We start from the raw sequence: 26,010 nt of genomic DNA on the forward strand, positions 1-26,010 counted from the left end.
CCAAGCAGTATATAAATACCCCATTCCCTATTGAACTAAGTAGTAACTGGGGTCACTTGACTGTTAAATTTCAAAGTCATGGACTAGGCCTGTTGTATGGACTTCATTTTTTTATTGAATTGCACAAGGACAGAATCGAGGCAATCTTTTCTTTGCATCTGCTTCTTTAAGTTCATGCTGCAGTTCTGTATGCCTGAGCCAAATTTTTGTTAATGTGCTTTTTGAAATGATTTTATGATACTGCATATTAGGGAAAGAGCATGGGGACTTGTATACTGCCTTTTTGTGGCTTTGGCATTTCAAAGCTGATATTCAAAGAGGTAGGCACTGGAAGATTAAGTGACTTGCCCAGGATCACAAGGAACAGCACCAGGATTTGACCTCAGAACCTCTGGGTGCAGAGGCAGCAGCTTTCCAGTGCCCCCCCCCCCTTTCCTGGATAAGTGCTTTAGGCATATTGCCAAGAATTTTCTGCTTATCTGATCATTGTAACTAGTTTTTAATTTCTGTACTACATACTGAACATGTTTGCTACTGTGCAAATATAAGCTTTACATTAAATTACAAAGAAAGGACACTAAAAACAGCTGCAGCAAAAATAAAATGTGGAATATATATGTCTGTGTGCTACTCTTATGCCACTCTCAAATTCTAATGATTGAAGAACAATTTCTCTAATGGGAGGTACTCTTCAAAATTAAGAAAAACTCCTAACATTGTCTCATTATTTGAAGTAAACTATATCATTAGTAAACCTTGATCCATATACTTGATTTAAACTCCTCAGTAATGACATTTTTTTCCACAAAGAAACACAGCCTGTGACTCACTTGCTAACTTCATAAGGTAAGCGTGTGGTAAGCATTAACGCTATATGATAGCAAAACTCCTAAATCTGTCTTTTTTACATGTCTGAGTTTAAATGAATATTACACCTATCTTCATTATATGGTGATTAAGTTCATATCGCTAAGTTCAGAATCGTTCCCTGATGCAATCTGTTAAAGCATGGCCCATGTCGGCACTGGTCCAGAACTTCAATAATGAAGATAACTTTAATATTTGTTTAAACTCAAAGACATGTAAAAAAGGACAGATTTAGGAGTTTTGCTGATTATATAGCGTTAACGTTTATCACATGCTTACCCTATGAAGATAGCAAGTGAGTCACAGACTCTGTTCCTATGTGAAAAAAGTCGCTACTGAGGGTTTAAATCAAGTACTGTATATGGATTAATTATATAGTTTAACTTATGCCATTGACATGGGATAACTATACAGACTAGTATCACTTTGGTTCAACATGTGATTGGGTGCTGTTGGAATATGACTAGTATGTAGCTGTTGGAGTATGCCGAGTGTGTAGAGCAGATGCATTGTGTGTGGAATAATATAAGTGCTGAATGCTCTAGATATACATTGACTACAATCCAGTCTCTGTACTTACCACTCTGCATTCTGTCCTTTGTAAACCAGACAGCAAAACCATCTCCATTTAGGTTTTTCTTTCCCTGGCCATGGATCCTGAAGTGCACTTGCAACTCCCAATCTCTCAGGTAGCAAGGCTAATAGAAAATAAAAGTTAGAACAACAAGAGATAAGCCAAAATAACAGTCATCAGAGACCAGAGTGATGAAGGACATTGAGGCATGAGTTCGATGAACATTACCTAAGAAGTGAAAAGAGAGCAAATGGGACAGGGAAGAAAAAAAGAGCCAGATCACGAGGATGAGATATTAGATGTAGTGATACAGCAGTAATACAAGGGATATGAAGAGAAATCAAGGCAGTGAGGAGGCAAGCATTGGAGGGAAGATAGCAGCCATGAAATCAGTGATGTATATCCTAGAGCAGGGGTGTCAAACTCAATCACATAAGGGGCTGAAATCTAAAACACAGGCTAAGTCGCAGGCCAAATTTTTTTATTAAGATATTTAGTCTTAGAAAGTATAGATCCTTCCTTACCCTGAGACACCATTCCAGCAATTCACCTGACTATTTTTCACCTCATAGATGTTACCATATTTAATCCCAACTTTATTCAAATAGTCATTCTAGACAGCTGAACGCTTTTTTGTTGTTGGTTTGTTTGTTTTTTTTAGGTGGGGGGCCGAAAGCTCCGCCCCAGACATTGCCCCATAATAGTACTAATTGTAATATTATTTTTCCATTCATTTTGCATATATACACACACAATAATCAAACAACACATAATGGTTAACCACAAAATTAAACTACACGAAGCACAGTGTATGCTTCTCAACATTCATTCCTACCAGAACACAGATAACCCCTATGCAAATACAGGACCACAAACTAAAAGTACAAATATATATATATAAACCAGTGGTCTCGAACTCAAACCCTTTGCGGGGCCACATTTTGGATTTGTAGGTACTTGGAGGGCCGCAGAAAAAATAGTTAATGTATTATTAAAGAAATGACAATTTTGCAAGATGTAAAACTCTTTATAGTTTATAAAACTTTCCTTTAACAGTTAAAAGGAAAGATATATAAACTATAAAGAGTTTTACCTCATGCAAAATTGTCATTTCTTTAATAAGACATTAACTATTTTTTCTGCGGCCCTCCAAGTACTCTATTTTTTTCTGCAGCACCCACATTTAAAGTTCAATATCTTTTCTTTCTCAAAACTGGCACATTTCAATCACTAAATTGAAAATAAAATCATTTTCCTACCTTTGTTTGGTAATTTCATCAGTCTCTGGTTGCACTTTATTCTTCTGGCTGTGCATCCAATACTTCTTCCCTTCTTTCAGCCTCCTGTATGCTTCCTCTCCTCCACACCTCATTTCCTCCCCCAACTTTTTCTTTCTTTCTCTATGTCTGTCTTTCTCTGATTCCGTGCCCCATTTTTTGCTTTGTTTCTGGTTCCCTGTCCCCCCTCCTTCTTTCTTTCTTCCTTCCTTCCTCCGTACCCCATTTTTTGCTTTATTTTCTGGCTCCCTGTCCCCACCCCACCTTCCTTCTTTCTTTCTTTCTTCCTTCCTTCCTGCCCTTTCCCATGCCACCGCCGCTGCAGAATAGGCTGCTGCCGCTGCCGCTATCGGGAACAGGCCGAGATCTTCCTGCTTCTCTTCTGCATGGGGCCGACCAACTCTCGCCGCCCGACGTCAATTCTAACGTCGGAAAGGACGTTCCGGGCAGCCAGGCAGCGATTGGCTAGCCAGAACGTCCTCTCAACGTCAAAATTGACGTCGGGCCGCGAGAGTTGGTTGGCCCCGCAGGGAAGAGAAGCAGGGAGATCAAAGAACACGGTACCGGCCTGATCCCCAATGGCAGCAGTGAGAAGGGAAAGGAAGCAGGTTGGGCACCACTTCTCTAGACGAGCCGCACTCTAGGGAGAACAGTGGACCGCCCCCCCCCCCCCCCTTGGTACGCCACTGGAGCAGCAGCGTGTCTGGCTGGCTCGTTCGTTCAAAGCCACGGGTGGCGGCTCCTTGTGAGATCCGTGCCTGCGTCTGAAGCCTCTCTGATGTTGTGACATCAGAGAGGCTTCCGATGCAGGAGTGGATAGCGCAAGGAGCCGCCAACCCGCGGCTTTGAATGAACGAGCCGGCTGCTGCTCCAAAAGGAAGAGAATGATCGCCTCCAAACCGCGGGCCGCAAATAAAACCTGGAGAGGCACATGCGGCCCGCGGGCCGCGTGTTTGAGACCGCTGATATAAATGAAACCCTAAGATGCAAGACTCTGCATGCTGTACAACCCCCAGAGAAAAAGAAACAAATGCATTTCTTCCTGAACAGTGTAAAATATAGACAGCAGATGTGAATTCTCAAAACCGACACAATTCAATCACTAAATTGAAAATAAAATCATTTCCCCTACCTTTGTTGTCTGGTGATTTTGGGTTTCAAATCATCTTTCCCAGTCTCTGGCTGCATTTCTTTCTGTCTGTGCTCTTAACTGTGTATCCAGGGACACCTTATTCATTTGTTGTTTTTCTCCCCTTCACTTTCTGCCGTACATCCATCTTTTAACATTCTTACTTCCATTTCTGCCATACATCTAACTTTTAACATTCTTTCTTCCATTTTTATGCTTTCTTCTCAAAATCTATCTACTTTTCAAAGCTTTCCCTTCCCATCTATCCATGTGTACCATCTCCTCCCCTATTCCCATCTATTCATAAGAAACATTTTTCTTACCTCTTCCCTGCTGCACTCATTGCTGTGCACCATTTCCTCCCTCTGTCTCCTCTTCCCCTCCATCCCTGTGCACCATCTCATCCCTCTCCCATGGTCAGACAACTCTGTCTCCCCCCCCTCATATGGCCTGGCATCTTTCTCCTCTCCTTCCCATAGCCTGGAATCTCTCTCCTCTCCCATGGTCTGGTATCTCTCTCTCCTTCCCTTCCTCTTCCCAAGGTCTAACATCTCTCTTCTCTGCAGTCTGGCATCTCTCTCTCCCCTCCTTCCCTTCCATTCCATGGTCTGGCATCTCTCTCTTCCATCACCCTTCTCAGGAATCTGACATCTCTCCCTTCTTTGAGTCATCTCTCCTCCTTCCCAGTGTAAAATTTCTCCCTCCCTCCTTTCCCCTACTATCATGTCCAACAATTCTCCCTCTTCCCCATGTATAGCATCTCTCTTTCCCTCCCACTTCACACACCTATGTCCAAGAATTTTCTTTTTCTCTTCCCTCAACCACTGCTAGCTTCTCTCTTTTGCTCTCTTCCTAACCTCCAGCCCATGCAGCCTCTGTCCTTTCCAACCCCCTCCCAGCCCGTGCAGCATCTGTCCTTCTTGTTTTCCCAACCCCAGCCCTCCCCTTTCAGCTGATCCTAAGGTATGACAGTCCCTAGTTCCCGATTACCCCACCTACCAACCTCCCCGCCGCTGAAATTTAAAATCTTTGGGCAGCCAACGCAAAGTCAGCCTCCCGCCATCGACCTGCCCCAGAAGTGTTCTTTCTGCAGCACTTCTTCTTCCCGCACAGACGGGACGCTGCAGATAGAACTCTTCTGGGGCAAGCCGATGGCAGTAGGCTGGCTTTGTGTCGGCTGCCCGAAGATTTTACATTTCAGCGGCAGGAAGGTGTTAGGTGGGGGAGTTGGGACTCAATGAGGTTCCTGGAGAGTGTAGTGACAGGCGCACACTCCAAGGGCACCATAAAATGGCCAGACGGGCCCAATTTTGCCCGCAGGTCTTGTGTTTAACACATGTGCCCTAGAGAATACAAGCTTTGGACAATGCTACACTGTCTTTTAGAAAATAAAGGAGATGGGTAGAAAGAATGGCCTCAATTCTGTTGGAAGCAATCATACAGAGAAACCTGGAGAATTCAAGGATGCCAGACACTAAAATTTTCAGTGGTTACAGCAAGAGGGCAGAGAAATACTTTTTACCTAATAGCTTCTTTTCCTCAAATCCTGCTAGATATTTCTACAGCTTTACTCTTTCCCTTCTCATAATTACAATGGACTACTATAATATTATTTACTCACATCTCCCTCACTCAACTCTAAAGAAGATACAATTAATTCAAAACATAGAAATTAAGACTTCTTTATCTTTATAAATTAGACCATGTTACTCCCTTATTTAAAATTAGACACAGACTTCCAGTCAAACAAAGAATTATCTACAAGTTCTTAGTCCTGACCTTCAAGGCACTAAAATTAGGTATCCCAGATTATCTTGACACTCTCCATCATGTGTTCTCCATTCCTTAAAATGGCACATGGGAGTGCTGCTCCCAAACCCTTAACAAGCAAATCATGAATCCACAAGACAGCGTGTGTTTGATTCCCTGGCTCCTGCATCTTGGAATTCATTCTCATTGTATATTCATAGTTTGGCTTCCTTAAAGGAATTTAAAACTGCCATTAAGACCTGACTTTTTAAAACAAGCATTTGACAAGTAATCTATTCACCTGTAGTTTTTCTCTCTCTGGCATTGGTTCCCCAGAAACTCCAGTTTAAAGGAATAACCTATAAAGTAGTGTGTGAATGTCTATCTCCTTGCCTCTCTATGTGAATGGATTTTGCTGTTCATAAATTGTAGAGCCTTTTCTTGATAGATTGTATATCACCTGGCTCTGCTTCTCAAGGGTGGTATAGAAAGTTCATAGACATTTGGGGGGAGGTGGGTGCTGGGGCCAGACAGCTTTGCTCGGGGGGCAGGGGGAGACAGAAGGATACAGACAGCGGCCAAGGAGAGAGAGATAAAGAAACACAGACAGACACGTCTATTCTAGCACCCGTTAATGTAACGGGCTTAAAGACTAATTATAATTATAATTGTTTGATATTTACTGTACACTTGATGTAAGTTATAAAATGAATAAAGAAATTTAAAAAAAAAAAAAAAAAAACTTGTATCAGAACACCCAGACACACGGATTCTGACCTCTCCCCTTCCCCAATTACTCTCACAATTTGCCTGCAGCTCTTATCCCCTTTCATTGACTGGAGGGAAACAACAGTTCATTTTTTCTCAGCAAAATGCAGTGAAAATATAAGTGAGGGCAACAAAATTTTATAATGTGTACTATCAAAAAAGAAGAAAGTTAACCGACAAATAAAAGGAGAAGTACCAAAGCTATACCACAAACTTATCTGTCCCACTTTTACACACAGAATAGGGTTGCACTTTTGTTCTCGCTCACACTAAGTCATAACATCAAAGAGTACTACACACAAGCATACTAAAGCGGTATCACTATTATATTACCAACTCATCTGCCTCACATGTACATATCTACATGACAACACTGATCTATCCCACAATACTACAGACCTACATAAGAGTCCCTTACTCCATGCAGTTGTCACCCAGCAACCTTTTCCAGATGTCAAGATGCAGAGTGCGCCGCTCTTACCACACGGTTCCACACCGCTCCTTGCTTGCTCTGCACATCTGGTGTTAGACGAACATACTGAGTGGTCACCATAGCATTCCCCTGGAGGTCCCACAAAGAAGAGGAAGAACCCCCCACACCTAGAGACAACAGTCAAAATCAGGAATTAGATGTTATAGTAGATAACCTTATTAGACAAAGCATTTATTCTCAAACTTTATAAGCAAGGATCAGTATTTTTCTTAACTAATGCTCATTTTCACCACGCCTGAAGTACTGTATGCCTCAGGCTCAAGCCTTCATTTCAATTTTTATGGTAGCTATCACTTCAGAACTTGTGTTACTTTGTATGTATTAATGAACATTTTTTTTTTAAATTTCTTTATTCAGTTTTGCATATCACAACAAGTGCATCAATGTGTATCCTTAAGCAGCCATTGTATTGGGTGGGAAAGGGAGGGAAAAGGAGAGTATTTACTAGAATGATTAAGGAAAAAATAAACAAGGGATTAGATACTTTAGGGGTAAATATGTGTGTCATGGAAAACATTTTTTGGATTCTAAGTATGAAAAAAGAGGAGAGGAAGATTATAATGAGAAGTATTAAAATTTATAATGTCTTTTAAGATATATTCTATTAATGTCAATGGCCTGAATCACGTAATTAAAAGGAAAAAAATATTAACATTTTTAAAAAAGCAAAATGCAGATATTTACTGTCTGCAGGAGACCCATCTTAATATAAAGGAATCACAGAAACTATCGGGTGGGTGGGTAAAGGAATGTTTTTTTGCTCCAGCAGAGGGTAAAAAAGCAGGGGTAGCAATCCTTATAAATAAAAAATGTATGGCCAAGATTAAGGTAAAAAATTCAGATCCACATGGAAGATGGATACATATTGATATAAGTATGGGAAATGATGCCCTGACGTTGTTTAATATATATGCCCCTAATTCGAATCAATCAGAATTTTTTAAAAAATTACAGAATATGTTGTTACCACTGGCTGCTTCTAATTTAGTGGTGGCTGGAGATTTTAATGCTGTAATGGATCCATTATTAGATAAAAAACCAGGTAAAAGTATAAAATCTTTAGGTTTAGATAATTTGGTTCAAACATGTGATTTGAAAGATATATGGCGTATTCTTCATTTTAATGATCAGGAATTTTCATTTTGTTCACAGGTTCATAAATCATTTTCAAGAATAGATTATATTTTTGTTTCAACAAATAAAGTGCAACAGGTGATTAAAGCTTCCATAGATCCTATTATTATTTCAGATCATGCGGGAGTATGGATAGAATTACAATTAGATCAATTAGAGAATGGTAGACCTCTTTGGAGATTTGATAATGCATTGCTTGTGGACGACAAATTTTTGGAAAATTTTAAAATACAAATTAACGATTTTTTTCAACTAAATTTAGTGGAGGATACATCTATAGAGAATGTATGGGATGCATTTAAAGCAACTATGAGGGGAAATATTATATCATATTCAGCTTTTATTAGAAAACAGATTAAAATACAATATATAGAATTAGAAAAAGAAATAAAAATATTAGAAGCCAAATTGGTAAGTAAATGGGAAAATGAAGTTTTGCAAGCTCTTTTGAAAGCAAAAGGTAAATATAATGAATTAACTTCAAAAATGATAAGAAGAGATTTGTTTTCCAAGCAAACAATGTATTATGGAAATTCTAATAAGGCGGGGAGAATATTGGCAAATTATCTTAAAGCAAAAAAAAAGAAGAACTAATATTAATGGAATAAAAGATGATAATGGTATAATAACAAATCAAACAAATATAATATTAAAACAATTTTTAAAATTTTATAAGGACCTGTATTCTTCCGAGCCTTATTTGGAGAGACAAAAAGATGGAAAAAATTTTTTAGATTTAATTAATGGACCTAAGGTTCCTGATCATATAAAACGGAGTTTAGATGAAACTATATCATTAAAAGAATTAGAAACAGCATTGAGATCTCTTAGAGTTGGATCCGCTCCAGGTGGTGATGGTTATACAGTAGAATTTTATAAAACATTTCAAAATGTCCTTTCCCCACATTTACTAAATTTATATCAGACACAACTTATAAAAGGTAATATTACAGGTACTATGGCTGAATCAATAATAATTGTTTTGCCTAAGCCAAATAAAGATCCTACTTTGGTTTCAAACTACAGGCCTATATCTTTGATAAATGTTGATAATAAACTTTTGGCGAAAATTTTGGCTTTGAGATTAGCCAAAGCTCTCCCACATATTATAGATATGCATCAAACGGGTTTCGTTACTAAAAGACATTCCTCTAATAACTCTAGACTATTGTTTCATATGTTAAATTTATCAAAAAAAATAGATGAACCGGCTTTTACAGTTTCATTAGATGCTGAAAAAGCATTTGATAGGGTAGAATGGAATTTTATGTATCAGGCTTTAGAATGGTTTGGTATAGGATCTGGATTTATACAAATGGTAAAAACATTGTATAGCTTCCCGATTGCAAGACTAAATATTAATAATAAGATATCTGATGGTTTTCAATTGCAGAGGGGAGTTAGACAAGGTTGTCCTTTATCTCCTTTGTTATTTGATGTTGTATTAGAACCCTTATTATTAGCAATACAGCAAACGAGGGAGATACAAGGTATTCCATATTCAGATATGGAATATAAAATTTCAGCTTATGCTGATGATATTTTACTTTATTTGAGAAATCCAGAGTCAACCTTATCTTCTTTATTGGAATTAATTGATAAGTTTGGTAAATTTTCAGGTTATAAAATTAATTGGAATAAATCTGAAATTATATCCTTGAATGTTCATTGTGTAAAAGGATTATTTGATACTTTTCCATTCATATGGAAAGAAGAAGGATTTAAATATCTTGGCATTCAAGTTAAAAATACAATTGAAGATACTGTAAAAGAGAATGAAAAATATGTATTAAAAAAAGTTACGGAGTTATGTGAGCAATGGAACCCATTACATATTTCATGGTGGGGAAGAGTTCAAACTATTAAAATGATGATATTACCTGTAGTTTGCTACCAAATGAGTATGATACCTATTTATTTTCAAGGGTCCTTTTATAAAAAGCTCAATAGCAGTTTAACAAAATTTCTTTGGCTTGGTAAAACACCTAGAATAGCTTTAGTAACCTTGCAAAAATCAATTAAGGAGGGAGGGATAAATTTTCCAAATTTCTATAGGTACCATCAAGCCTATATTCTACGTCAGGGTATGTATTGGATCCTCCCAGAACTTATGGATAATGCACCGGATTGGTTATATTTAGAATGGCGCCTTATGTTTCCCCTAAATTTAGTTCATCTTCCAAGTATTAATATACCTAGAAGATACAGAGAAAATAAAATATTAATGGATACTTGGAAAACATTGAGATTTATTGATAAACTAACACCTACCCCAATAAACAAATCAACTAATCAATCTATATGGATAAACTCCAAGATCAAAATTGGCGGAGCTCAAATCCTTTGGAAGAACTGGATTATTGCAGGCATTAGATCTCTAGACGATGTTATTTCAGAAGGAAAACTGCTGGATTTTTCACAATTGCAACATAGATTTGGTCTTAATAAAACACAAAGTTTTAAATGGTTGCAATTGAAGCAGGCCATTCAGGTTGGGTTCCCTGAATGGAAAACATTAAATAATCAATATAGTTTAAAGTTCTTATGTTTTCAAGCAGACTTCCTAGGACATCAAGCCGCATTGTGGTATAAATTAATATCTGGATATTTGAATAAAAAACCAAAAAATGGTCTAAGAGATATTTGGAGCATTGAGATTGGACATCAGATTAATGCATCTCAATGGCCACTAATTTGGTCTTGGAGAATGGGATGTACAGTGTCAGCATCTATGAGACAAACTTGGTTCTTTTTATTACATAGAGCTTTTTGGACCCCTACACGTTTGCAAAAATTAGACAGTTCTAAGTCTAATAAATGCTGGCACTGTAATCTAGAACCAGGGACATTAGATCATTTACTATAACATTGTCCCTATATTAAAACTTTTTGGAATTCAATTTGGCCACAAATTAATAAATTGATGGAAAATCATATTGCAATATCATATGATACAATATTATTTGGAATGATGATGAGGAAAAAAAGTCAAATTTCACCAGAAAATAACAAGCTTTTATTGATTATGACAGGGGTTGCCATTCAGCATATAACTAACAACTGGAAGAATTATAACAACCTAAATTATACATTTTGGTGGAATACAATATGTCATATATTTAAAATGGAAAGAACAATAGCAATATAAAGAGGGACATATAATAAATTTATAAAAATATGGGGGCCATTGACAAAATATTGTAATGAATAAATAGTACGATTTTTCTTCTTCTCTTCTTCATTTAAGGATCTTTTATATGACATACATAGAGGGGAGATAAGGAAAATAATTTCTACATAATATGTTATAATATATTATACAATATGTAATGTATGAATGAAAAGTAATAGAAGGGTGGGGGGAGGGAGAGGGGATAAAAATTATTTAGAACATAATGTATTAGATATAAAAATGTTATTGAATATTCATCAATTGTATTCTAACATGTTGTACACTTTCTGTAAAATTTGAAAATTAAAAATATTATATTAAAGTAAAAAAAGGGTGGGGGGAGGGTGAGGGGGAAAATCAAACTTAGATATATAATGTATTAGATATAAAAGTGATAATATGTATTTATCAATTGTACTTTAATATTTTGTACACTTTATGTAAAATTTGAAAATAAAAAATAATGGGAAAAAAAAACAACAACAAGTGCATCAGAAAAAGTCATATGATCTTATAAATACACACATAATTTTATGATTTATTGAATAGGGAGGGAGGGGGAGGGACTATTAGATTCAATAAGGATGATATAAATGTCAGATTTCTTTCCATCCTATAAATTCACATAGAATTTTTCTTTTTTCAACCATCTTTATTTTCTCTTATTTATTAATTTCCAGGTACTTTAGTTAGATTGTGAGCCTTCGGGACAGTAAGGGAATTTTTAAGTACCTTCTTACTTCTCATTTATAATCTTAATGTATATTTTCTTCAAACCGCTTAGAACCTAACGGATGTAGCGGTATATAAGAAATAAATTACATTACATTTCTTTCATAATATTTAAAATATTATAGAATTTTAATTTGTAATGAAATGTTAAATTTGATGCTTATATGAGAGTTAATCAAGTGTGTATTTTTAAGTTTTAAATGAGTTTATTTGCTACACTTGTTATAACATACGAAAATGAATAAAGAATTAAAATAAATAAATAAATACACACTTGATTTTCCTTCATGTAACACTTTAAGTACAACATATCATTCTTATATTCATATTCTATAATATCTTAAATATTATCTAATACATTTAATATGTATAACAATTATAATTAAAATAGAAAAAACCCCAATCCCTCCCTACCCGTTTCAGAAAATCCAACCTAATACATAAAAAATATTAATTAATGAACATTTATGTAAGTGAAGGAATAGCCTACGGTTAAAGCAGGAGTTTGATAAATAGGAAAGACACGGCTCAAATTCTGATGTTCCTTGTGATTTGGAAAAGACACTTTACCCTCCACTGCCTCAGATAAAGCGGTTACTTATCTGTAGCAGATATTATCTGAGGACAGCAGGAAGGCACTCTCACAGGTGGGGGTGACATCATCCACGGAGCTCAGTATGGTGAGTGCAAAAGTGTACTGTTACTTTAAAAGTCTCAAGACTACCCGTACCACTCTTACAAATGTGCCTTCCTGCCTGCCATCAGCTTGCGGGACCATCAGTTCAGTAACAAAGCTAAGAAGCCAAACACGGGACACAGAAGGGTCATGACAATATCTGACTGCTGTCCTTGGATAACTCCTGCTTCAGGTAAGTAACCGCTTTATCCAAGGACAAGCAGACAGTATATTCTCACATGTGGGACTCCTTAACTGCCAGGATCATGCCTTTTAGGGTTATTGACAACTCCCATGTGCCTGGTGAAACCAAAAAGGGTTGGAGAGAGGTTGGCTTTTAAGTGGAGAATACATTTTGTAGAACTGTTTAGCCAAACTATAATGTCTGGAATGAATCTCTCTAAACACTAGTGGGATGTGAAGGTATGGATTGAGGACCAGGCTGCTGCTTTACAGATGTCCTCAATGGGAGAGGAATATAGATGAGCTACTGAAGTCACCATTGCTCAAACCTTAGTGCCATGACCCAGCCTTCAAGCGTCAGCCCAGTCCGAGCAAAGCAAAATGAGATACAGTCAAGTTTCAAGTTTATTAATTTTTGATATCCCACAAATCATGGAACAGCTAAGTGGCTTACATTAAATGAGTACAAATATTTTAAATAATTAAAAAAATGAAAATGTTAGAACAACAAAATAATTAAAGCAATATATACACAGGAGGATAAGGGAAGAAATACAATTTTTGATAGAAAAGTATAGTGGCAGGATAACTCATGAGGTATAGGGATAGTCCATATGCTTCATCTGGTGAGATCAATAGTATAGAAAATAAAAGCTGATGCTTACAGAAAAGCATCAGAAAATAGAAAAGTTTAGATGCAGAGAAGGCTTTTGATAGAGTTGAATGGTCTTTTATGTATCAGGCTTTAGAATGGTTTGGTATAGATTCTGGTTTTATTCAAATGATTCAGACATTGTATAGCTCTCCTGGTGCAAGATTATATATTAATAATAGCATGTCAGATAGATTCAACTTGCTAAGGGGAGTTAGACAAGGCTGTCCTTTATCTCCTTTGCTTTTTGATGTTGTCCTGGAACCTTTGTTAATAGCCATCAATCAGGAAAGGGAGATACGAGGCATTCCTTATTCAAATTGGGAATTTAAACTCTCTGCTTATGCGGATGATATTCTGCTTTATTTGAGAGAACCGGAAACTACCATTCCATGTTTACTTGAATTAAAAGAGAGGTTTGGAAAGTTTTCTGGTTATAAGATTAATTGGAGTAAGTCTGAAGTTCTCCCGCTTAATGTTCACTGTACCAAAGGATTATTTGACTCATTCTCATTTATATGGAAAGAAGAGGGTTTAAAGTACTTAGGTATTACCATTAAAAACACAATAGATGACACAGTGAAGGATAATGAAAAACTTTTATTAAAGAAAATAACAGAGATGTGTGAGCAATGGAATCCTTTACATCTTTCTTGGTGGGGAAGAGTTCAAACGATCAAAATGATGATATTGCCTGTGGTTTGTTATCAAATGAGTATGATACCAATTTTTTTCCAGGGGTCGTTTTACAAAAGGTTAAATAGTATTCTTACTAAATTTGTTTGGTTGGGTAAAAGGCCTAGAATTGCTTTAGTATCTCTATAAAAGACAATTATAGAGGGAGGGGTAAATTTTCCAAATTTTTATAGGTATCATCAAGCCTATATTTAAAGACAGGGTATGAATTGGATTCTCCCAGATCTCATGGAAAATGTACCGGACTGGTTGTATTTGGAATGGCGGCTCCTGTTTCCTTTGCATTTGTCTCATCTTATTAGTATAAATTTGCCCAGGAAATATAAAAATAATAGAATTTTGTTGGATACTTGGAAGACTTTACGTTATGTTAGTAATTTATCGCCAGATCCAATTTCCAAATCATTAAATCAATCCATTTGGGTAAACTCCAAGATTAAATTGGCGGGTTTAAAATCGTTTGGAAGCATTGCAGGTATACGAACTTTAAATGATGTAATTATAAATCGATCATTGCTTAGTTTTTCACAATTGTAACATAAATTTGGTTTAAATAAATCACAAAGTTTTAAATGGTTGCAGTTGAAGCAGGCTATTCAGGAAGGGTTCCCTGAATGGAAAGTTCTTAATTCTCAGTATAGTTTGGAATTCCTGTGCTTTCAGGCGGATTTCTTGGGCCACCAAGCCGCACAGTGGTATAAATTGTTATATGGATATTTGAATAAAAAACAAAAAACTGTTCTTAGGGATATTTGGAGCATTGAGCTTGGGCACCAAATTTCTGCCTCTCAATGGCCACCACGTTTTTGGTCTTGGAGAATAAAAACTACAAGGGCAGCATCTATGAGACAGATTTGGGTTTTTTTGTTGCACAGAGCTTTATGGACCCCAGTTCGTTTACAGAAGTTGGATAGTTCAAGGTCCAATAGATGGCATTGTGGTTTAGAAGCTGGGACATTAGATCATTTGATATTTTTCTGTCCCTATATAAATGCCTTTTGGAAGTTAATCTGGCCCCAAATTAATTCATTGTTAGAAAATCATGTTGGCCTTTCATATGATACTGTACTATTTGGTACATCAATGAGATTTAAAAGCCAAATTTCAGCAAATAATAATAAACTTCTATTAATATTAACAGGGGTTGCCATTCAGCAAATTACAGGAAATTGGAAAGATTATACTAAACTAAATTATATTTTCTGGTGGAATTCAGTATGCCATATTTATAAAATGGAAAGGGTGCTTGCTATGCAACAAGGTAATTATAATAAGTTTAAAAAGATTTGGGGGCCACTGATTATTTATTCTAATGATCAGACATCTTAAACACCTCAGTATTGGTTAAGATAAAGGGGGGATGGGAATATGAATGACAATAATTGATAATTGTTAATTATTAATATATGGGTGGGAGGGATGGGATTCTTTTATATTTATATATTTGGAGGATTGCAAATAAGATTGTCAAGTGATTAATTAATATATTTCTGAGTGATTATTGTACAGTTGTAATTTCTGAAAATGAATAAAGATTTTTTTTTTTTAAAAAAAGAAAAGTTTTGAGATCTTTCTTAAAAATTTGTAGAGAGGTCTGAAGTGTAAGGTTACTAGGAAGAGTGTTCCATAATTTTGAAACTACAAAGCAATTATGATTTAGAGATCTTAGAGTTTGAGAAGGAGTGTAGGGTGTCAGAAATTTATTGAGAAATAATGGTGTGTCTGTAGAGTAAATTTTGAACACCAATAATAGAATTTTGTATGTAATTCGATGTGATATTTGTAGCCAGTGTGCCGATTTAAGTAAAGGTGTTACATGATCATCTTTTTTGTGACCATTTATAAGTTTTATGGCTATATTTTGAATTAATTGGAGCCTTTTGAGTTCTTTAACTTGTATGCCCTTATATAGTGAGTTGCAATAGTCTAAACGTTAATAGCAGAAGGTTAAAGTAAAGAAGATATTGATCAAATATGTCTTAGGGCTCCTTTTACGAAGGTACGTTAGGGTTTTTAGCACACGCACAAAATTACCGCACAACCGCCTCCTAAAAAGGAGGCGGTAGAGGCTAGCGCGCTGGGGAATTTAATGCACGCTATTGCGCACGTTAAGGTCCTAGCGCACCTTTGTAAAAGGAGCCCTTAGATTATAAAAACAGCTTTGTATAACCGAAGAAATTTATGTATTAAACGAGAGGGAGGAGTCTAAGATTATTCCTAAGACCCATGTTGTGGTGCCCAAGGGCACCGGGATATCATTTAATAGAATTGGATAGATAGAGTAGAGGTTTTTAATGTCCAAAAAAATAGTTTTAGATTTTGATGGATTTATAATAAGTTTATTTTGAGCAAGCCAATTTGTTGTTAATGATACTGTCAATTTCTGAAGGGTTAATGATTGATAATATTTGGATGTCATCAGCATAGACAAATGTGAAATCTAATGATTGAAGCAAGGTCAGGAGTGGGGAGAGAAAGATATTAAATAGAGTTGGTGATAGGGTAATTTCCCTGAGGGACACCAGAAGAGAGACAAAAGTTTTGAGAGGTATTTGCTTCAAAGGTAACATTGTAAGTACAGTCAATAAGAAATGACTGAAACCATTTGAGAAGTGTATCTCTGATCCCAATATCTTGTAGTCTGGATAGAAGAATGGAATGATCTACAATAGGGGTGCCCAAATGGTCGATCGTGATCGTCCAGTAGATCGCAAAGGCAACTCAAGTCGATCGCATTGCCTTTGCGATCTTTACTTCCTTCCTTCCTGAGCCAGGCCAGGCGCGTACAAGCACTGGGCCCACAAGACTTCACCTCAGATATCAATTCTGACATTGAGAGGAAGTTCTGGGCCAGGCAATCGCTGCCTGGCTGGCCTGGAACTTCCTCTCCGATGTCTGAATTGACGTCGGAGGTGAAGGCTTGTGGGCCTGGTGCTTGTACGTGCCAAGCCTGGCTTGGGGAAGCAGGGAGAAATTGGCGTGGTGGCTTAGGGGGGGGGCGGCAAGGAGAGACAAAAAGAATCGGCGAAGTGGAGAAATCGGCATGATGGCTTGGGGGGGCAGGGGGAGAGAGAAAGGCAGGCATGGGGAGAGAGAAGGACAGGTAGGGGGAGAGAGAAAGACAGAAATAAAGAGGAGGGCAGGGGGAGAGAGAAAGAAAGAGACAGAAAGAAAAGGGGAGGGGGCAGAAAGACAGAAAGAAATATTGGATTTACAGAAGAAGGAAGTGCAACTAGAGACTCATGAAATCACCAGACAAAAAGGTAGCAAAATGATTTTATTTTCAATTTAGTGATCAAAATGTGTCTATTTTGAGAATTTTTATCTGCTGTCTATATTTTGCACTATAGCCCTCTTTTACTAAACCGCGATAGTGATTTTTAGCGTCGAGAGCTAAGAGGGGCATTCAGCGCAGCTTCCTGCGTGAAAAACCGCTATCACAGTTTAGTAAAAGGGGAGGGGGTATATTTGTCTATTGTCTCAGTTGTTACTGAGGTGACATTGTATATTTTAAAGTCATCTGCCTTCACCTCTGAAAAAACCCCAAATACAAATGATAATTAACATCTTCTCTGCATACAGTGTGCTTTGTGTTTTTTTAAAACATTATTGTTGGTAGATTATTTTAACTTGCTCATTTTAAAAGTAGCTCACAAGCCAAAAAAGTGTGGGCACCCCTGATCTATAAGACTGAATGCTGTCAAAGAGCAAGATGGCGGTGGCCTCTTTCTCCTCCCTTAAATCCTCCCCTCCAATCATCACAGCTGATTTCCCCTGCGCTTCATTGGGCAGCAGCTAGCCAATCAGAGATGCCCATTCCACTGGTGGAATGGGCGTCTCTGATTGGCTAGCTGCTGCCCAATGAAGGGCGGGGGAAATCAGCTGTGATTAATGGAGGGGAGGATTTAAGGGAGGAGAATGAGACCACTGCCATCTTGCTCTTTGAAATCAGTAGGAAAATGACAAAATCCACTGTAGTAAGTGTAGGTTATGAGTTAGTATAAGGGAGGAGCGTTTTGAATATAAAATGTTTATTCTTAATGCTCTTATTTTGTATTGTAGGAAGACCCTTGAAACAGCATTCTGAAGTGAAACATGTTGGGTCTGTCTCTCCTGGGTCTAACTATTAAAAGCAACTAAAAAGATAAGTTATGAAACAATAAAGCACTTTGTACTTTATATTTATGAAAAAGTTAAAGTATTACAAATAGTGACACTATTTAAATGAATAATATGGGCCAGTAGGATCTCTCATATAATTCTTCCCGCTAAAGAAATTTTGACAGTGATGAAGTAGTGGTAAAGAGGCCCGAAAAAAAGATCTGACAAAGTTGTGTTTGAAGAATGGGTTATACTTGGGAAGTGGTGAGGATGTGTTAGATTATTATTACCAAGTAGAGGATTGTTTAAAAATGCATCATTTATATCTGAACCTGATAAATAACTGTGGTAGATTAATGTGAATGAGTGAGAGAAAAACCATGGTCTGATTAGTGAATTCAAGTAAATACATGCAAGCATGTATGTATCACTGAGCAAAAACCTGTGAGTACAGAATGCATGACTGTTAGTGATGCATTTTAAGCTGCATAAATACATACAAGAGATTGTTAATGGGAAAGAGAGCTGGCCTAAATGTATCCAAGACAGGTTACATATTTGTCCTAGACAGGTGACTTATTATGATTTGGTATAAGGGTATTCAAACGAACGTCTGGATAAATAAATATAAACAATCTTTCAAAGATGTGCTATTATCAGTACAAGCAAGTGGAGAAAGCTAAGTCAAAAACTCCTTGCTACAGCAGAGAGGATATGCCTAGTGGAGGCAGGTCACTCAAAACACTAGAAATAGCAAGGCAAAGGATACAATTACAAATGTCTGTGGGTGGCTATACTACAGGGCTAAAACATGTAGGTGTAGGTACTAACAAGTGAACACACGTGAAGTTTGGGAAAATGCGTGCACTGGTTTATCTAGGTGGCTTGTTTGTATATATGTGTGTGTGTGTGTGTGTATTAGTCTTTAAGCCCGTTACATTAACGGGTGCTAGAATAGATGTGTGTGTCTGTCTTTCTTTTTTCCTCTCTCTCCCCTTGGCCGCTGTCTGTCTGTCTATGTTTATTTATTTCTCTCTCCTTGGACGCTGGCTGTCTCTCCTTGGGACGCTGTCTGTCTGTCTTCCTTTCTGTCTGTGTCTCTGGCCCCCTGTGTGGCATTCTTCGTGTCTGTGTCCTTGTGTCATCCCCCCCCCCCCAGAACAAAGCTGTCTGCCCCCCAAAGCAGCCCCCTTTCCCTCTCCATGGCCCCCTTCTGTCATCCCCCCCAGATCAAAGCTGTCTGCCTCCCAGCACACCCCCTCCCTCCAAAGCAGCTCCCTTTCCCTCTCCCTGACTGTCTCTCCATGGCCCCCTTCTGTCTTCCCCCACAGAGCAAAGCTGTCTGCCCCCAGCACACCTCTCCCCCCAAAGTAGCCCCCTTTCCCTCTCCCTGACTGTCTTTCCATGGCCCCCTGCTGCCTTCCCCCCCCCCCCCACCATGAGCAAAGCTGCCTGTCCCCAGCACACCTCTCCAACAAAAGCAGCCCCCTGTACCTGCAGCACCGGCACGACACCCTTCAGCCAATCATGAGTACTCAGAGCACGAGAGGGAGCGGGGCCTGGGTGTATTGGGCGCGGTGGGGGAGGTCCCGCCTTCCCCAGCTGCAGCTTCTTTGGCGTCGGTGAGGAAGGAGAGGTTGGCCCGACTCTCCGCAGGGGCTTTGGGGACAGTCTTCTGTGGCTCAAAGCCCTCCTCCCGGCAGCCACTGCCAGCAGCGCTCCACACTGCATTCCTCCCGCCGCCCAGAGTAGATGTCTGTTTGTCTGGGTTTTTTTTTAATTTGTCTCTCTCTCCTTGGACGCCGTCTGTCTGTCATTCTTTGTGTCTATGTCTCTCCCTGGTCCCTGTCTGTCCGTCTTTTTTTCTGTCTGTCACCCTGGTTCCCCTGCTTGCCAAAGCAGCCCCCTTTCTCTCTCCCCATTCTGCAATGCCTACCTGCTCCGTGGCCCCCTTCTGTTCCTCCCCCACCTGATTGCTGTCTGCCCCCAGCACAACCCTCCCACCAAAACAGCCCCCTTTCCTGCCTGCTCCATGGTCCTTTTTTCCTCTTCCCCTCCCTCCCTCCATGGTTCCTGCCGCTGCTGCTGCTCCTGTTCAAAGCGGCCTGCTGAGGTTCGCGGCCAGCTGTAGCGAACCTCGCAGGCCGCTGTCCACCTCAGTAGCATGTTCCCTCTGATGCGATGGCGTCAGAGGGAACGTGCTACCATGTGGAGAGCGGCCTGCGAGGTTCGCTACAGCCGGCCGTGAACCTCAGCAGGCCACTTTGAACAAGAGCTGCAGCAGTTGGTGCGGGAGGGGGGGAGTCGGCGACATGCAGGCCGCTTTGAACAGGAGAGGCAGCGGTGGCAGGACCATGAGCCCTCCAGCCGCCGCCAGCGCAACCCGAGGCGCCAAACTGGCACATGCGCCTCAAGCCGCCGAATACGGCCATGGACGGACATAGCACATGTCAGGTCCCCACATCCTCCTTAAGTGCGCATGCGCGCTTAGAGGATTATTATTATAATAATATATATATCTCAGACCTAAAAGGTTGCAAGTACGAGTATTTCTGAATGGCTTTATGGTGGTGTACGTGTCTTAATGGAAACAGAGCAGAGATGGGAGAAACGTCTGGATGCTTTTGTCTGCACCTATATCGAGGTCTACAGTTCTCACCTTGATAAGGCTTCGTTAATGAATGTTCTCTTTTCAGGTATTCCTCAGTCTGATCCCCGATAACCCGCAGCCCAGCCCCCAACACCAGAAATAAAAACACACGAGCCCATACACCTAGCTCCGCTCGAGGCAACCTAGGCCTCATCCCTTTCCTAGGAGTCGCCATCTTCCACTACCGCCGTCTCGCTCCGGCCCCGCCCAATGCACGCTAATTTGCTGTGTTCAAACTTTGTCGATTCGCGATTGGTTGTCTTTGACCTACGAGAACGGTGGCTGTCAACTGCCAGAAAGTCAAGTTGCGGGAATTAGGGCAAGAAAGTAAACGTCCCATCGAGACGTTTTAAATGGAAAACGACTGGGGATTCTGGGAAGTGTAGTTTTTGGATATACATCTAATCTGAATATGAGTAGTTTGAGGCTTGTATGTTTACGTTTATTTTTAAACTTATATACCGCCTTTACTGACAGAGTTCACAGCTTGTACAAAATATAACAATCAAACAAAATAGAAAAGTGTGAGAAACAAGAAACAGCTTACAAGGATACTCTGGAAAGGCTTTGAATAAAACAGCTGATATATATATAAATTTTCAAATATACAGTTCAAGATTAAACTTGTACAGAAAGCAATTTAAGAAAAGAAAAAATAATAATAAGAAAACCATTCAATAAAAAAGTTAGCTTAATTTAGCTCAAGTCCACAATAAAGATCCATGATGTAATATAAACGGAATAAAACGCTAAGCGCGCATGCGCACTCTTATCCCGTGCTTCCCTGATCCTTGATCTGTCACGCTGTGCCGGCAAGAGTGCGCATGCGCGCTTACTACATCATCACAGGCGGTGGAGGGAGCAAACGTGGAGTCCTGCCGTCACCTTCCCGAGCCTCAAATGGAGCCACTGGCGATCACCACAGCTGTAACTCCCCCCTCCCACCCTCTCTCTGTCTGCCAAAGAGAAGGAGCCCGCGAGATGGTCGATGGGAAGCGGGCAAGTGCTGACAACGGTCACGTGCGCCAAATTGGCGCTCGGGGGCAGGAAGATGGGAAACGGGCTTTATCGGGCTTTTGCCAGCATGCCGGTTCAGGCGGCCAACCAGCCCCAGCTCATCCGCTGCAGCCAGAAGGGCGAGTATTACCAGGGCTGCCTGAGAGCGGACGCCAGCGAGGTGTGCCAGATTCTGGCTGGTGAGCTACGAGCCAGCGGGGCTGGGCGCGAACTGCAGGCAGACAGTGTGCTGGGAGCCCAGGCAGCAACTGCCACTCGGGGGAGAGTGAATCCATTTTTCTCTACTTAAACTTGCCTGTCCCTCTCTCTCCACCCCGGACAGCAACAGTGCAGCACAGTGCTTTTCTTTGAATTTAAACACGGCGGGCGGATGAGCAGGTGGGAGGGAGGAGTAGATGCCAGCAGGGGTGCGTTACAGACTGAGGGAAGCGGGTGAAAGGGAGAAATGGAGAGAGGCAGAGAGATTTAGGGAGGGAACAGAAGGGGGAGGGAGAGATATGGACATGAGGTTCATGCTGGTGGGCCAGAAGGGGTGCTGCTGGACAAGGGGAGCAGGAAAGAGGTGCTGCTAGACAGTGGGGAAGGTAAAAGGAAGGTAGAAGGCCTACTGCTGGATCGGGGGAGCAGGGAAGAGGTGCTGCTGGTTAGGAGGGAGGTAAAATGAAGGGAGAAGGGCTGCTACTGGACAAGGGGATAAGGGAAGGGGTGCTGCTGGACAGGGAGACATAAACGAAAGGAGAAGGGCTACTGCTGGACAGGGGGAGCAGGGAAGGAGTGCTGCTGGACATAGGGGAGATAAAAGAAAGGGAGAAGGGCTACTGCTGGACAGGGGAAAAAGGCAAGGGGTGGTGGTGGCAGCCTATTCTAGCACCCGTTAATGTAACGGGCTTAAGATGTGTTCTGAGATCCGTAGGTCCGTGGCTGGCAAGAGTGCACATGCGCGCATACTACTGCACCACACAACAGCCCGACACAACTTACTATGGCCCTACATGCATACAACCTGTGCCATTTGCCGGCAGAAAAATTTTAAAACGCGGCCCTCCCTGCTCTCCAGCAATTTCGTCTAAGCAGTTTGCCGCCGTCGTCGCCCCCCACCCCCGGTGCATCCCTCCCCGGCACACACGAACCCCCATTGACCCTCCCACCGCGAGACGCACAAACCTCCTGGCTCCAGCAGCGGCCGCATCACACTAAAGACGCTGCTTCGCGGCCTTCTCATGCTCTGATTTCCTCTGCCGCATCTCTGATGACATGATCAGAGACGCAGCAGAGGAAATCAGAGCATGGGAAGGCCGCAAAGCAGCGTCTTTAGTGTGATGCAGCCACTGCTGGAGCCGGGAGGTTTGACAAGTCGTCTCACGGTGGAAGGGTCAGTGGGGTCGGCTGCACGGTGGCGATAGTGGGGGAGAAAGAGGGTTCTACTGCACAGGGGGATAGCAGGCAGGCAGGCTTCGGAGGATGGGGGTGGAACAAAGTTTGGAAGGCAGTGAAGGGGAGCAGGGAAGAGGTGCTGCTGGACCAGGGGAGCAGGGAAGAGGGGCAGGGGGAGCACGGAAGAGGTGCTGCTGGACCGGGGGAGCAGGGAAGAGGTGTGCTGGACAGGGGAGCAGGAAAGAGAGACAGGGGGAGCAGGGAAATGCTGCTGCACAGGGAAATGAAGGGGGAAGGTATGCTTCTGCTGCCACTGCACAGGGAAGTAGGGTGGGGAGGAAAATGCTCTGGTGAGAAAAGGGGGTTGGGGCTGAAAGGGAAAAGATGGGAGAAGGGGGCTGAGGGGGGGGGAGGGGTAAAAATGGGTTTGGAGCGGGAGCTGGGGCTGAAAATAGGGGATATGTGAGGGAAGGAGGCTTTACTAGCACCCATTAATGTAACGGGCTTAAACACTAGTATTAATGAAAAGTAACAGAAGTGTGATGTTAAATTAACTGATACAGGCATCTAATGCCTTCTGTAGCCCTCATTTCTTTTCCTTCTCCAGGCGGGATAGAGAGAGAGAAAGGCCATCAGCTGGAAAGGCTCAAAGAAAACAAATTTTTGAGAATTATACTGAATTATACACTTGCAAGTATAACGAAGATAAAAGGTTGCCCCAAGAGCTATTACTCCAGGTTTCAATAGAATAAATTATTTTCTACGTCTGTGTCTCTTGCCAAGTCAGGAAACTTTTGTATCTTGAAGCCCAAGAATTATTTTTCTTTATTCTTGAAGAAAAGTCTCATAAGCCAGTTTTTATCTAGTGTGAGAGCTAAAGTCACTACTAACGTTGCTGGAACAGCTATTTCTTTATCTGATAGCTCAAGTATGGCTGATACATTTATTGGTCCTTGACTTTTTTTTCCTTTTGCTGGTCTGATTTTTATATGACAAATAGTAAACCTACGTGAATGGAGGTAATGGATCCTCAGGCATTTCCAATATTTCTATCAGATAACGTCTCATCATTCCTCGAGGAGGAGTAGTAGGAAAATTTATCAGTCTGCTCCTTGAGAAATTTTCAAATGTTTCTATCTTCCTCCTTAAATTAACATTATCTTTCATTAGTGTCTCTTGTACTTGTTTAGAGGATTTTAATTCATTCTTAATATCTTGTATGCAGTCTTAGAGTCACCAATGTCCTGTTTTATTTGAACGATTTCTTTTTCTTGTTCTTCTGTTTTCCCATCCATCTGAATATGCTGTCTTCACAGTTTTGACTAAATTGGTAACTAGATCCCACAAGGTGTCCAAAGTAACTTCTTGAGGTTTTACAATAATAGAACATTGCAAGTCTATCTGTGTCAAATTCTGCTCACCAGCCACTAGCTCTTCCCCTCGTCCACTCTCCTGGGCAGGTCCAAACCCCGATGTTGCAGTATCCTAGTCCATGTTAAGACTCCCTTGGGAAACCTGGGAATCTGAATCGGCATTTGCTACACCATTCCTGGTAGCCTCCAGGGGAGATAGCGTCCCGGCTTGTGGTAGGTTCTCAACCCCCGGGGAACTGATGGCTCGAGGATGTGGGGGAGGTGCTCTTACGTCAGGACTCAAAATAGTCTCAAGGCCCCGTAGAGATGCCTCCACTCCGTTCCGCTGGAGTGTCTCAAGCGGGGGTATCTCTGACGTTACCGAGACGCCCTGCATTCGCCTCAGCAATTCCTCGATATTGCCAAGGATTGCTGTTCCAGAACGCCGCAAGGCTCCAGCAGCGCTCTTACCCCTCCTTTTCGGCATATCGAGGTAATAGTTCTTTAGAATTAGCACTTATAAGAAAAACTTCCAGAGGCGAGTGCTCAGGTAAGCGCAGAAGCAGCCATCTTGAATCCCAGAAATTCATTTCTGTCTGTTACTGCTCTCAGGTGACTTTATTATTTGCAAGAGGGTGTCCACACTAGAGTTGCGTGTGGACAGAAATCCTCACCCGTCCCTGCGAGTTCATTTTCCTGTCCCGGCGAGTTATTTTCTTGTCCCTGCCCCATTCCTGTAAGCTCTGTCCTCATCTGCACAAGCCTCAAACACTTTAAAATCATAAGTGTTTGAGGTTTGTGTGGTTAAGACTGAACTTACAGGATTGGGGCTGGAACAGTGACAAAACTTTCAGGGATGGGACAGGGAAATTGAGTTCCTATGGGGATGGAGAAAAATTTATTCCTATGTCATTCTCCAATACTGAATAAGAGAATTGTGACTGTGCACAAAGTGGTACAAGTGATTTTTTTTTCTGGGGTAGTTTGTGGGTCTGAGATAAGTGTATAATGCTGCAGGCTGCTCCAATAGCCCCTTTTATTGGGTGTTGGGGTTGTCTGAGTGCTAACAGAGATGACAGACACACAGCAGCCAGTAGCAAACTGCAGAATTTGGTCACTATATTTATATAAAATTTAAAGAAAAGGAAATGCCTATCAGAATCACTAAGAATTGGCCTAGCGGGGATAGGAGTGAGGGAATACTTGGTGAGGAAATCACATTCCATTGAATTATTTCTAGTCCCCATTGTGTGTATGTGTATTTGTATGTGTCTGGGGGTATATATGTGTATGAGGAGAGAAGTACGTGTGTCTATACTGTATTGGGTGTATCTGTGTTGACTGTGTACCTGGGACTGGGAGAGAAGAGGAAAAAGTTACTGTGAAAAGAGTGATTCCTTAAATACTGTTTTCC

At 40.6% G+C, this 26,010-nt stretch overlaps 2 protein-coding genes across 3 annotated transcripts in view; one reads left to right on the plus strand and one right to left on the minus strand.

Annotated features, from left to right (window-relative positions):
* Positions 1-21,141, minus strand: part of LMAN2L (lectin, mannose binding 2 like) — a 48,320-nt gene extending 27,179 nt beyond the window's left edge. Inside the window, exons 1-3 of the mRNA XM_033949510.1 lie at positions 20,863-21,141; positions 6,846-6,964; positions 1,448-1,565 (exon numbers count right to left, since the gene is read on the minus strand). Coding sequence (XP_033805401.1) covers positions 1,448-1,565; positions 6,846-6,964; positions 20,863-21,028 — 403 coding nt within the window. The 5' untranslated portion in view covers positions 21,029-21,141. The remainder of the gene's footprint in view (positions 1-1,447; positions 1,566-6,845; positions 6,965-20,862) is intronic.
* The window catches only part of NEURL3 (neuralized E3 ubiquitin protein ligase 3), a 28,408-nt gene continuing 23,132 nt past the window's right edge, over positions 20,735-26,010 (plus strand). For both annotated transcript variants that reach the window (XM_033949511.1, XM_033949512.1), the window contains exon 1: positions 20,735-20,899. In XM_033949511.1, the coding sequence (XP_033805402.1) occupies positions 20,788-20,899 (112 nt within the window). In that variant the 5' untranslated portion in view covers positions 20,735-20,787. The remainder of the gene's footprint in view (positions 20,900-26,010) is intronic.

Source organism: Geotrypetes seraphini, chromosome 6, assembly GCF_902459505.1.
Source record: "Geotrypetes seraphini chromosome 6, aGeoSer1.1, whole genome shotgun sequence".
NCBI lineage: Eukaryota > Metazoa > Chordata > Amphibia > Gymnophiona > Dermophiidae > Geotrypetes > Geotrypetes seraphini.